The 14,043-nt window shown below is 42.9% G+C and overlaps 1 protein-coding gene across 12 annotated transcripts in view; it reads left to right on the top strand.

Annotated features, from left to right (window-relative positions):
- COL4A4 (collagen type IV alpha 4 chain) overlaps nt 1-9,071 on the top strand; it is a 122,932-nt gene extending 113,861 nt beyond the window's left edge. For 9 of the 12 annotated variants that reach the window (XM_053598290.1, XM_053598292.1, XM_053598286.1 and 6 more), the window contains 3 exons: nt 766-954; nt 2,492-2,778; nt 3,187-8,895. In XM_053598290.1, the coding sequence (XP_053454265.1) occupies nt 766-954; nt 2,492-2,778; nt 3,187-3,450 (740 nt within the window). In that variant the 3' untranslated portion in view covers nt 3,451-8,895. Of the gene's footprint in view, nt 1-765; nt 955-2,491; nt 2,779-3,186 lie in introns of all 12 variants that reach the window. The other 3 variants (XM_053598295.1, XM_053598296.1, XM_053598298.1) reach the window with 3 other exon arrangements.
- The last annotated feature ends 4,972 nt before the right edge of the window (nt 9,072-14,043 follow it).

Genomic DNA, 14,043 nt, shown 5'->3' with positions numbered 1-14,043 from the left:
GTTTGCAGTGAGTTATGAAGATGCCACTGCACTCTAGCTGGGGTGACAGAGCAAGACACCAAGTCTAACGTCACCGTTTGTTGCCCTTGGGAATTAGAAATTGCAATTGGCCTTCAATAGCCCCGTGGAGGAGCCTGAGGAGACAGGTCTCACTCTATAGGACTGTGCGCTTCCCTGCCACTAAGAACTCTAGAGCGAGGCCTTCCTTCCACCCTGCTTCCTTGTAAGAGAAGAGGTCCATGGTTGTGCATGTGGGACCCACGCCCTCGCCACTCTCAGAATGGGGCTGACAACGTGCCAGAACCCAAAGTGTCCCAGAAGTGTCAGGAAGACTGACGTGGTGCACCACCTGCTCCGTCTGCAGTCCAGCCAAAGAGCGCAGGGAGGCCACGCCCAGGGTGTGCCATTACCCTATTCTTAGTTCCTCTTCCTAATGGATCTCAGAATTTCCTTTTTTATTACGCCCATTGTCACTTTTCTCCCTCCAGCAGCCTGCAGGCTCTAGGTGGGCAGGGATTTTCCTGTCTTATGCTAATGTAGCCCAAGCTCATGGAAGCAACTTGGAACAGATACTTGCTGAATAAGTTGTGTTTGTGTTTGCTGCAGTTGTGTGTGGGGGGGAGGGACCTTCCTGGACAGGGCACTGTGCTGTGCTCACCTCTGCTACCTGAATGCTTAACATAGCTCCAGAACTGGTGTCTGGAAATCTTTGCTAAGCTGGACCCTAAACTGCCTTCATTTTTTTTTTTCCTTTTATTCCCCCAGGTCCTCCTGGTCCCCCTGGGGACCCTGGGCCCAAAGGGTCTGGCCCTGGATATCCCAGCAGCTTCCTCCTAGTTCTCCACAGTCAGACAGACCGAGAGCCTGCCTGCCCCGCAGGCATGCCCCGCCTCTGGACTGGGTACAGCCTGCTGTGCCTGGAGGGACAGGAGAAAGCTCACAGCCAAGACCTTGGTATGGACAGACTGCATGATCGTTGGTGTCTGCTGCTTGAAAAGTAAAACTTTGGGGTTAATTTTACTGATTCACTAACATCTTAAATGATCACTAATCTTTAGTAGGATTATTTTTACTTTTTAAAAGAACTACTGTGCTAATTTTTCTATTAATTCTATTAAATCGTGATCCCATGAGGTCCCAAAGCTGATTCTGACTGTTAACTCACTACTGTTAACTCACTACTTAGCAGTAGGTTTTTGAAAAAGATTCTTCCTCAGTGAGATAACTCTAACTCTGTTCTAAAATGCCCTTCTTACTCACAAATATAAATCACCTCATCAGGATGAGGCCAGTCCCTGTATTTCTATGGAAAGGTGCTTCCACGGGACCCCTCCATACATGTATGGCACGTGTTTCTGTTTGAGCAGAAACTCCCCACTCTCCGCCTATTTTTATGTGAATTACAGAACTTCATCTTGAGAGTTATCCCTTGGTGCTCCTTGTCAGTTTTCCACAGTGGATTTGTAAGCTGCAGGGACTGATTTTAGGTCAAGGGTTTAAGTGCCTGGGTGCTGGGCACACACTGTCTTTCCGAGACCATGGTGGTTGGGGTGGTGGCTGCAAGGAGGGACGTGCCAAAGGCATAGCTGATGACAAGGTGAGTCTTGTCGCGGGTGGGCCGTGACTCCAGCTGTTAGGAAGGGCGGGCAGAGTGCAGGCCTGGGCGTGGCAGCTGCCGCACACCTGCATTTCTCTCGTGGGAGTAGCCCTGACCTGGGGAGCTCAGGGAGCTACTTTCTTCAAGCCCAGGAGAAAGGAAGGGATAAGGCTCCACATCTGCCCCTGTTCCCTTCTCTCTCCTCCTCCTCCTCACATCAGTCTCTTTCCTGCCCAGCCTCCGACCACCAGTCTCGCCTCTCCTGCCCTCGTCTAGCCAGGGCACACATCTTAAAGCTCTTTAGAACTCTTGGGATAAAGTCCGACCCCCTCAACAAGACTGACAAAGCCCACACTTTCTGGCCTGATTTCTCTCTGGGCTGAGACAGACAGATGCACAGACACCTTCCCCTCCATCCTCCCAACTGAACTGGGCTGAGTTCTGCGAGCTCCATGCCCGTTATCTTGGGCCCTCTCTCCTGCTCTGGCTTCTGCACCGTGAATGGTCACCGTACCGTCTCTAAACCTGGCTAAACCCTTTTCATATTTCAAGTCCTAACTTAAAATCACTTATTCCAATTATCCTTCCTGGAGGTCCCTGTGCCCCATACCTGTCGCCCAGGGCCTGTCATGTGTTTTCATTGCTGGCTCACTCATCCAGCTCCCTCGGGGCCAGGACAGGCATGTTCAGTGCTCACCTTTAGCACCAGCCCGGGGCTTGGCCCATGAGTGTGGGATGAGGGACCTGGGAGGTAGCAGAAACCCCATGGAAGTGGGTTTTGGTGAGGGCTCCAGACCAGGAACACAAGTCTGCGAAAGCCAGGTGGAGAAAGGTTGCCGGGCCACACCTGTACAAGCTGCTCCAGACACCGATCGTCTCTTCTTCCCTCCCAAGGTCTGGCAGGATCTTGCCTTCCCATCTTTAGCACGCTGCCCTTCGCCTACTGCAACATCCACCAAGCATGCCACTATGCCCGGAGAAATGACAGGTCCTACTGGCTGGCCAGTGCGGCACCGCTCCCAATGAGGCCGCTCTCAGAGGAGGAGATCCGCCCCTACGTCAGCCGCTGTGCTGTGTGCGAGGCCCCAGCCCAGGCCGTGGCAGTGCACAGCCAGGACCAGTCCATTCCCCCGTGTCCACGAACCTGGAGGAGCCTCTGGATTGGCTACTCGTTTCTGATGGTGAGGCCCCTGCCTTTGAACCCTGGTGCACCTGCCATTTCCTAAAACCTTCTCTTGCCCTTTCTGTCTGGGCTGGGCTGTAATTCAGTACACTGTGCAAACAACTGTAGGGTACAACGTGAAGGCCACTGCAAACCATAGCCTGTTGTGAGGCAGGGCTATTATCTATTTTTAATTGTCAATTTTTTTTTTTTAATCACTTGGTTGGATTTGCTCCAGTCATAGGTGAAATTGGCTCCATTGGGTGAGCACACCCAACATGCTTACTACTGCTCCTTTTTAGCAGACTGTATTTTGTTCTTTATGAAATAATGCTAAAATCAAGCCCAAAACTGGGCATGCCTCTGATTGGGTCTGTGATTGTCTGCCAGTGTCTGAGCCCTGAATTCTCTCTTGTTTTCTGGGTAGCACACAGGAGCTGGGGACCAAGGAGGAGGACAAGCCCTCATGTCACCTGGCAGCTGCCTGGAAGATTTCAGAGCAGCACCATTCCTCGAGTGTCAAGGCCGCCAGGGAACTTGCCACTTTTTTGCAAACAAGTATAGCTTCTGGCTGACAACGGTGAAACCAGACTTGCAGTTTTCTTCTGCCCCGTCACCAGACACCTTAAAAGAAAGCCAAGCCCAGCGCCAGAAAATCAGCAGGTGCCAGGTCTGCGTGAAGTATAGCTAAAGAACTTGAAATGCGCCAGCGCATGGCCAAGAGAAACTTGGTTAGGGCGCTAAGACCACCTAGGCTGTCCTAAGAGATCTGATGGTGCTCATCTTGGACTCCCTTTCCCAGCTTTCCATCGGTTCATCATGGCTATTTCCACAGTCTTCTGTTCCTTATAGACTAAGCAAGCACAACACCGACGGTTTTATTTGGACTTACCAATGCAGATGAATCTTATTTACTGAGGGCGACAGAAGAGCTGGCCTTATTTAAAAATATACTGATTCACGGGAAGGCAAGTAGATGGTAACGGCCAGATTACAAATTATATTACTGAAAACTTCATTCATTGTTTACCTCAAACAACCGAAGTTAATTACTCCAAAATACAATGGGCTTTTGGATGGAAGTTACAGGAAAGAATGAACAGGTCAACAAATGAAACTAGAAAGTGGAGACTGTCAACATTTCAAAATGATTTCCTCTGTAATCTATTTTTCCATGCACTTTAAATAATTGTAAAACCATGACCCAAAGAGATTTATAAAAAGGAAAAAAAGAATATCGACACTGCTAGTGTTAATGTTTCAGTTTCAAAGCAGAATGAATCATTATGCTAGGAAGGCCCCCGGTGGCTGTTTTCCAGAGATGTGACATTAGCATAAACACATCACAGATGAATATAAAACATTATGTTCTCTTCTGCACTTTTCAGAGAATAGAAATGCCTACTTTGGCAATCCTTTTGAAAAGCAGCAATTATGGAAAAAAATATATTCAATAAGGGATTAAGAGCCTAAAAGCTATTAATGAATATTAAGGTAGTGATTCACAAAAATTGACTCCCCATCACGGGGAACTTCCAGACAGACTGCTTTTTCCCAGTCGGGGTCCGGCGTGTCCTTGGTGCCTGCGTGCTAATGGGACTGAAGCACCATGGGGCTTACTCCAGCCGGCATGTGGTTCATACAAAGCAGTTCACTCCCCTCCCCCAGAGAACCCGTGGAGCTTCCTCGCAGCTCACAATGGACCCTTTTCCTTCACACATATAATGGCAGCTCACATGGGGGAATGACAGAGCTATCATTATGCACTTGGGAGAAAATTAAGGGCAACTTAATTAAACTTAGGTAAGAAGATTTAAGTCATGGTCAGCCCACCAGGAAGACACGGCACAATCTTTAGATGAAACAAAGACAATCTACAATTTGAATTTTATTCTCTTTTGGTTGTTTATTTTTCAGGAGCATTCCATTTTGCCAATTTTAAAAATAAATTTTTATCAGTATTGTACCAAGACAGCAGTTTGACATTTGGCATTAGGTATTTTCTGTAAAAGTTTAGAAGGTGTGTCGATTTATAATGAGTAAGTTCTCTGGATAGCAAACAATCCTTTTCTATGTTGCTAGGAATTCAGTGGTCTCATCCTAAAAATCAAAAGGTTTGTTGGGAAAGATTTGTAGGAAACTTGCCTTCCTCATCTAAAAAGAAGGCATTTTGGAAAAAACTAAAAATTTCTCCTGCTTAGTTTCAGTGAGCTTGAGAAGAAAAGCTCAATTAAGATTTTGTTTATCAGACTATTTTTCCTTGCCAAACGTTGATTAGTAAATGAGCTCTTGAAAAACACATTTCAAATGGGGTATGAGCTGCCTCTGGGATGGCAATTAATTTTAAGAGTATTTTCCAGTAAAAATAAAAATGTACATGTTAAGATGAAATATTTTCTTGATGTAGCAGAATATTTCCTTGTTCATTTAATATTTTTTAAACGGTGCTATGGCATGTTAAATATTTTTGAGCACCTGAAATTTAAGTCAATTTCAGCCTTGTTTGTAATTATAATTCTCGTCCAAAAAATGTATCTATCACCCAAAATTCAGCCTCCTAAAAGTTCATGCTATTCATTGGGAACTTAGTGTGAGAACACTTTCTGAGAAGTGGTAAGGATGGTAAATGGAACATCAGAAACATCTTGCTTGCTAAATTGTTCTAGATACTAACTTAGGCATTAGAGTATTACCTTAGTAAGTTTTGTAAGTAGAAAATGTACTCCTCATTGAGGCTGAGATAGTAAATATCAGACTGTTCTCAATGCTGGTATCACAAGAGTTCTCTCAAAATGCAGCACAAACAGTACCCTCTGATTTTGAAAAAGTAATTTAAGTGGTGAAAAAGGCAGAACGATAGGAAAAATAACTTCTTGGAATAGAGGAACATGTTATCTTAAGCTAGTATTTTCTTCACCTGGTGCTTTCAATGTGTTTTAAATCTCCTTTCTTGGCTGAGTGAGGTGGCTCTCAACTTTAATCCTAGCATTTGGGAAGGCTGAGGCTGGAGGATTGCTTAAGGCCAGGAGTTTTAGGCTGCAGTGAGCCATGATGGTACAGCTGTACTCTAGCCTGGGCAACCGAATAAGACTGTCTAAAAATTAAATAAAATAATATATCTTTTCTCTCTAAAGGTGATGAACAAAGTCTCAACGTTGTTCTCCTAGAAACTTACTACTGGTGATGATCCTTTCCAAACCCTCCTTCCCAAGGCTCTCCCCGACCTTGTTGGTTGGTATGCACCTAGATGGCTCTTGCTGGAGGAGTGGGATATTCCCTTCTGGGTTTTTATTCTCAGTTCGTGGAGCCCATTCATCCAGGCAGGCCCTTTCCTTCTGCTCCCACGCTCCCCACACTGACACTGAGTCCCCGCTTCTTGTGGACTGTGTGCCCTCCCAGCCTTATGCACCTGCCCAACACCGCCTTTGTCTACCACCTCTACTCTGGCACTGGCAATCTCCCTACTGATGTCCACAGTTTCCAATCCCAGTCATCAGCTCAGATCCACCAAACTTCATTTTGTTATCCACTGGATCAAAATCCTTCAGTGATTCTACTGCCATGAAGTCATGACTTCACACAGGGTGAAGGGGCCAGTGGGAACTGTCTGAGCCTTACCACCAGGAGTACCTCTTGTCGTGATGAACTGTGCAGTTCCACGAGCACTCCCAGTCCCTCCGTGACGTTGCCCCTGCCCTTTCTACCAGCAATGTCCTCCTTCAGGTCAGTTTCCTTGGCAGACACCTTCTTTTCTTTAAAGACTGAGTTGGGTGTTGAGTTCTCCCGGGGAGACTCAGATCCCCTGTTGCTGCTCCAAGTACAGTTAATGGAGCTGTCCCCCTTCTCCCGTTTCCCACTGCTCCTCTGATGTCTCGGCACACTTCCTTCATTCCCTTGCCAAACTGTAAGCCTCTCAAGGGCAGGGACCATGCTTTCCTCATTTTTTGTTGTTGTTGTTGTTGTTTGTTTTTATGTCCAAGGCCTCGTAGGAAGCTGAGCACATCATGGACACTGAATTATTTTTGTTAATGACAATTCCACAACCATCTTGAGGCATTTGGTGCTCAGTTCTGCATATAAGGTCTTCATTGGTGAGATGGGAATAAGTATAACCCATTCCTTATTTGAAAATATTTGAATGTTCAACATATTATTTGGGGGTGGGGAGTGATAAGCTTTCAACTGGCTTTTCACTCCCCCACCCCTCCCAAAATAGATTCTTACTTTTCTATAAACTGAAATTTCAGAAATGATGAGACTTGAGAGATTTGATGGATAGATCCTTTGGTGTAATGTGACATGACTTAACTCATGCTATCATATGTCTCTCCTCATAGTTTAATGCCTTTGTAGGACAAAATTACTTCTACAAAGTTTGTATACATGTTGTTGGTGTTTAGAAAAATAGTCCATGGAATGGTCCACTACAATTGAATTTTATCAAGGATTTTATTTTTGACCAGCCTGAGCAACATAATGATGCCCTGTCTCTATGGGAAATTAAAAAAAAAAAAAAAAAGTAGCTGGGCCTGGTGGCAGGTGTGCTGCTAGTCCCGGCTGCTTGGGAGCAAAGCTCAGGAGTTCGAGGCTGCAGTGAGCTGTGATTGTAATACTGCACTCCAGCCTGGGCAACAGGGCAAGACCTGGTCTCAAAGAAAAAAAAAGAAATTAAATTGAACATTTTATTTTGAACCTCTTATAATAAAGCCAATTGTTTTATATATTCCAGGAAATACTAGATTTGTGTTTCTCTCACCTCATTAAAATAATTTGGTAACTGGAGAGTCGGTTGAACCCAGGTTTGAATCTGGTTCTAGCACTTTCCAGCTGTGTTACTCTGGGTGAGTTTTGCCAACTTCCTAAGTTTCATTCCCTTTATTTATGAAATAGGACATAGCATCTACTCTTGTGTCAACAATTAAATTATCTGTCTAGAACATAGCAGTCATCATACATTTATTACAGTCACATCTTCTATTTAAAATAAACGATTTGATATGAAAAATATTCCCTGAGTCTTTTACACAGTAGAATTATATTATGATTCTCACAGGGTATATAAATTACTGATTAGAGTTATTTATATGTGGCCAATTCTTAATGTCTTTGGGAATGCTGTTTTATTTCAATTCTCAAAGTCACCGTACCACAAAAATTATCACAATTTCCTGCAGTGACATTATCCGTTAAGTCCTGTAGGGAACAAACAATTGACATTAAAAATCACTCCTTTGCAATTGTCACTGTTATTATCTGCTAGAAACTCTGCATAATGCATTTTAAACCACCAAGGCTGGCTGCCACATACATGTGAAATGCTTGAATTTTATGGTGCTTAAATATTTAATCACTCATAGGAAAAATGTGAAATATGTCCAATAAATTGCATCCCTTTCTGTAACCTATGGCTGTAAAGTTAAAGACCTTTAAAAATTATTGTTTATTTACTAAAGTAAAAACTAGGGTCCACTTTTTGTGTTCTGCATGCAGGGATTTTTGACAAATGTGTAATGACAGGTACCCACCATGACAGTATCATACAGAGGAATTTCATTCTCTTATTCTCCACCTTCCATCCACCCCCGCCTCCTGGCAACCATTGATCTTTCCACTGTCTCCATAGTTTTACCTTCAGGAGGTCATGTCGTTGGAACTACATTATGTCGCCTTTTCAGATTGTATTCTCTCACTTGGCAATGTATGTTTAAAGTCCCTCCATGTATTCTGTGCTTGTTAGCCATTTCTGTTAGCGATGAATAATAACCATTGTTTTATGCACCTACTGAAGGACATGTCAGTTGTTTTCAAGTTTCAACAATTACAAATAAAGCTGCTGTATGTATTTGCGTGTGGGTTTTTGTATGGACGTGAGTTTTGCATTCATTGTAATACATACCAAGAAGTGTGACTGTGGATTGTACGGTAAAAGCATGTTTAGTTTTGTAAGAAACTGCCTACTGTTTTCCAAATTGGCTGTACCATTTTGTATTCCTACCAGCAATGTCTTTGGCAACATATGACATTGTCAGTGTTGTGGAAAGCTTACACGAGGATGTAGATTCTACGAGAATGTGCATACTTCTACCATTTTGTTTACAGTAATCAGGAGGATGTAACCAGCCTCGACTGGCCTTAATTGGCTACGATAAGCTATGACTGGCTTAGAACATTGTCAACCAGCTGTGACACGTAGAGAGCAATTTCCATCAGTTGCAAATGAAATTGCGAAAGCTGGTTTAGCTAGGTTCAGAGTGCCCACAACTGGTTTACATGACTTTTGACTGATCACAACCAGCCACCATTGGTTTAGACTGGTATTGGCCAGCCATGACTGATTTTGACCAACTGGTGTACACTAACTTCTGTTAGTTTTGGCCAGCTGAGACTGGGTGAGACTGTTTTTGACTTTTTGATCAGGAAAGACTGGCTTCAATTGGTTTCAAACAGATGTGGCTGGTTCTGGCTGGGTTTGAATGATTTAGGCAGACTTTAGCTGGTTTTGGCCAGTTTTGACTACTTTTGACCAGTTTCAGATGGTATTGATCAGTATAAGCCAGTATGAGCTGGTTTCAACCAGTTTCAGGTTTTGACAAGTTTCAACTGGTTTTGACTGATTTCAGCTGGTATTGGCAGGGTTGAGGCAGTTATTGCCAGTTGAGACTGGGATTAGCTGGTTTTGACCAGTTTAATTGTATTTCAGCTGGTATTGAGTGGTTCAACCTGTTTGAACTGGTATTGAATGGTTTTGACCTGTTTCACCTAGTTTCAACTTTAAATGATTTTTTTTCCTGTTTCAGTCTCTTTTGACCAGTTTTGACATGTTGTCCAACTATTCTCCATTTCATATGATGCTAGCTGTGAGTTTGTTATATATGTTATTATGAGATATATTCCTTCTATAATCTAGTTTGTTGAGAGCTTTTATCATGAAGAGATGCCAAGTTTTATCAAATAGTTTTCTGCACCTATTTGTGTGGTTTTTTAATTCCATTTATGTGGTGAATCACATTTATTGATTTGCATATGTTGAACCATCCTTAGAATAAAACTCACCTGACTGTGACAGTATTATCTCTTCGATGTGTTGTTAGATTTGATTTGCTGGTATTTTGCTGGAGGTTTTTGCATTCATCTTTATCAGGGATATTGGTCTGTAGTTTCACTGTTTTAGGTCCTGTCTGGCTTTGTGGTAAGAGTGATGCTGGCTTCATAGAATGACTTGGGGAGTGGTCCCTCCCCTCAATTTTTTTGAACAGTTTCAATAGAATTCCAGTTCTTCACTGTATATTTAGTAGAATTCAGATGTAAATCCATTTGGACCTGGGCTTTTCTTTTCTGGGAGATTTTATCCCTTCTCACTACTTTTTATTGGTCTGTTCAGGATTTTTATTTCTTTCTTGTTCAATCTTGGGAGGTTTCCTCTAGGTTTTCCAGTTTATATGCATATAGAGTTGGTCATACAAAGTCTGATGATCTTTTGTATTTCTGTGGTATCAGGTGTAATGTCTCCTTTTACACTTCTGGTTGCTTTTATTTGGATATTCTCTCTTTTTTTCTTAGCTAGTCTAGCTATCAGTTTTGTTTATCTTTTCAAATAACTAACTTTTCATTTTGTTGAGCCTTTGTGGTGGTGGGGGGGGGTCTCAACTTCATTTAGTTCTTTGCTATTTCTTTTCTTTTGCTAGTTTGGGGTTTGGCTTGTCCTTCCTTTTCTTCCTTCCTTCCTCCTTGCCCTCCCTCCCTCCTTCCTTCCCTCCCTCCCTCCCTTCCTTCCTTGACAGAGGCTCACTCTGTTGCTCCAGGGAAGAGTTCTGTAGTATCATAGTTCACAGCAATCTACAACTCCTGGGTTTAAGCAATCATCTTACCTGAATCTTCCAAGTAGCTAGGACTATGGGTGCTTGCCATAATCAATACCCAGCTAGTTTTTTCTATTTTTAGTGGAGATGGGGGGGGGTGGTGTCTCGCTTTTCCTCAGGCTGGTCTTGGAACTCCTGAGCTCAAGCAATCCACCCATCTTGGCTTCCCAGAGTGCTAGGATTATAGGTGTCAGTCACTGTGCCTGGCTTGTTCTATTTTTTAGTTCCTTGAGGTGCAATGTTATGTTGATATTTGTGGGGGGAGGGGTTTATTTCTTTATTTTGATGAAGATGTTTAATGCTAGAAACTTCCCTTTAACTCTAATTTTCATTGTAAATTTTCTTAGTGATCTATCTAGTTGTTGTCAATAGGGTTGAAGTCCCCCACTATTTGTTTGCCTCTTTTTAGGTTTAGTAATATCTGTCTTATATATCTGGGTGCTCCAGCATTGAGTGCATATATATTCAGGATTGTTATATTTTCTTCTTCTTGAATTGATCCCTTTTTATCATTATATATTAACTTTGTTTTTTTTTTTTTTACTGTTGTTTATTTAAACTTTTACTTGATATAAGTATAGCAATTTCTGCTCACTTTTGGTTTCCATTTGCATGGACTATCTTTTTCCACCCATTTACCTTCAGTGTATTAGTGTCTTTACTAGTAATGTGAGTTTCTTGTAAACAGCACATAGTTACATAGTTGGCTCAATTTTTAAAAAATCATTCCATATCTTTAAAAGTGGAGCATTTAATCCATTTACATTCAGGTTTAATATTGATATATGAGATTTTGTTCCTATCATGTTGATTGTTATCTAGTTGCTTTGTAGCCTTATTTGTGTGTTTTATAAAAGTTGTAAGTTTTATACTTTCATGTGTTTTTATGATGGTAAGTATCAACCTTTCATTTCAATGTTTAGAACTCCTAGGGATGCTCCATCTAATGATGACAATTTCCCTCAGTGTTTGGTTGTCTGGGAATGACTATTCCTCTTCCATTTATAAAGCTTATTCTAGCAGGATACAAAACTAAACTTAGGGTTGACCGTTTTTTTCTTTAAGAAGTCTGACACTAGGACCTTGATCTCTTATGGTTTGATGGTTTCTGCAGAAAGTCCACTGTTAGTCTGATGGGATTTTCTTTATGGGTGACTAGACACTTTACTGATTTTAGGATTTTTCCTTCATGTTGACTTTTGATAGTCTCATGACTGTATGTTCTGGTGAAGTCCTTGAAATGTATTTCCCTGGAGTTCTCTGAGCCTCTTATATCTAGATGTCTAAATCTCCAGCAAGACTAGGTTAAGTTTTCCTCAATTATTTCTTCAAATAGGTTTTCCATACTTTTTGCTTTTTCTTCTCCCTTAGTAATACTTCTGATTCACAGACTTGGACTCTTTACATAGTCCCATACCCCTCAAAGTCTTTGTTCATTTTAAAAATTTCTTATTTTTAAAAATTTCATCTAACTGGATTACTTCAGAAGACCTGTCTTCAAATTATGAGATATTGTTTCTATTGCTTGGCACTTTCAACTATATTTTATAAGTGTGTCAATGAAATTTTCATTTCCAGAAGTAGGTGCTTTGTTTTTATGTATCTATTTCTTTGATAAATTTCTCATTCATATCCTGAATTCATGATTTTCTGATTTCTTCATATTGGTTTTCAAATTTCTCTTAGATCTCTTGAGCTTCTTTAATATCAGTATTTTCAATTCTTAAGCATTTGAAAAGTTTCAATTTCATTAGGGTCTATTGCTAGAGATTTAGTGTTATTGTTTTGGGAGTGTCATGACGGTCTGATTTTTCATACCTTTAGAATTGTTACACTGGTTCATTCTCATCTGGAGAAACTATCTTCTCTTCTTACATTTCAATTTACTTTTGTTTGAATGGGATTTATTGTTTTCCCTTGAGGATGTGACTATAATTTTTGTTGTATGTGCTTGTTTGGCTTTTCTTCTGGGTACTTTCAGTGGCAAAGATTCTGTGTGAATTCTTTGGTTATAGATAGCCTTGTGGCTTTCTTAAATGCTGGTTGCAGTAGCAGTGTACTGGGTGTGTGAGAGCAGGCTCATAGTCTCCTGCAGTGGTAGGGTGGCATAGGTCTCAAAAAGCATATCTCATTCCCAAGGGCTTTGCATTTGTGTCAGCAGGTTTTGTATTGAGTTGTGCAGTTTGACCGGAAGGTCAGTAGGTGGGGTTTGAAGGTCAGTCAGAGCCAGCGGCAGCAGCAGAGTGGAGTCTATGCTTGGTGTTTGTTTGCCATAAGCTCTCTGTTGCCTCAGGCAATGGGCTTGTTTGTGGAATGCACAGTGGCCTGAGCTCCTTGATGAACCTCAAAGAGGGAAACAAATCTGGGTGGTGTTGGACTGTGAAAGTCTGCCTTTGGGTCCCCCCATGGTGAGTAAAAGCACCAGCCCTGATAAGGGTGGCAAGGCAGCCCGAGGGAAATGCACTGAGGTGTCTCAACTGGATAGAGGAGGGGACTTCCCTAGCACCATGGCCTTGCAGACAGGAACACAATGTTTCCCTGCTATGCCCACTCTGATCCCACACCACTATCTCCAGGCTGCAGTGTAGCTGAAGGTCATGATACACACCTGCCCCAAGGGTCACCACCAACATGGCTGTGGTGTGGGATCTCCTTCCTCAGCCAAAAGGCACACGCTCTCCTACTCTCCACTGCAAGAACTCATTGTAAAGGGGAGAAGGGAGCCTGTCTTTTGCACAAGCCTGGGCCTGGTGGGCACACTGGCAGTGAGGATGCAGTCACTGTTAACAGCCCCTGAAAGGCCATCCTCCAGGATGCCTATACTAACTTCCCATGGGAAGTTGTGTCTGTGGCAGCAGGCAGAGGACCTGAGCACTGATGTTGCTCTGCCAGTGGGATGGAATCACACTCTTCCCTTGCAGAGATGTATAGAGCCATCGTGGTGCTGCTGGAAGCTTGAAGCAGCACTGCCATTCTCTATGAGCACAGAGCTCTTGGGCATGGGAAAGCACATACTCTAGTTTTCTTTGTCCCAAGGCATGTCTTCACTGGCACACTGCACTCTCCTTTCCCCTAAGAGCTACACCACTGGGAACCATGCAGTTGCTCTGGGTCCGGCCAACCTTGTGAAGATGTTGCCCTCTGAGTGGGCATAGTTCCAATTAACACAAGGGCTGAAGTTCCCTGGGCAGGAGGACACAGCCCTCTGATGGTTACATCCCAAATAGGGTGCCCCATTGCCACCACTTACATCCAGGGGGAGGGCAAGTGACCTGGCACAAGTTCATAGTCTGGTACAGTGCCCTCGAAAAGCCCCCATACAACCATCTACACTAGCATTTAGGTTTTCAAGGGGTGAGGGGCTCCCTGACAGTTTGGATACCAACAGTCTATGCAGGGGAGAGGACCAAAACACTACCACCTGC

The sequence above is a fragment of the Nycticebus coucang genome, chromosome 7, assembly GCF_027406575.1.
Source record: "Nycticebus coucang isolate mNycCou1 chromosome 7, mNycCou1.pri, whole genome shotgun sequence".
Classification (NCBI taxonomy): Eukaryota; Metazoa; Chordata; class Mammalia; order Primates; family Lorisidae; genus Nycticebus; species Nycticebus coucang.
This window is presented reverse-complemented; position numbering and strand designations above follow the sequence as displayed.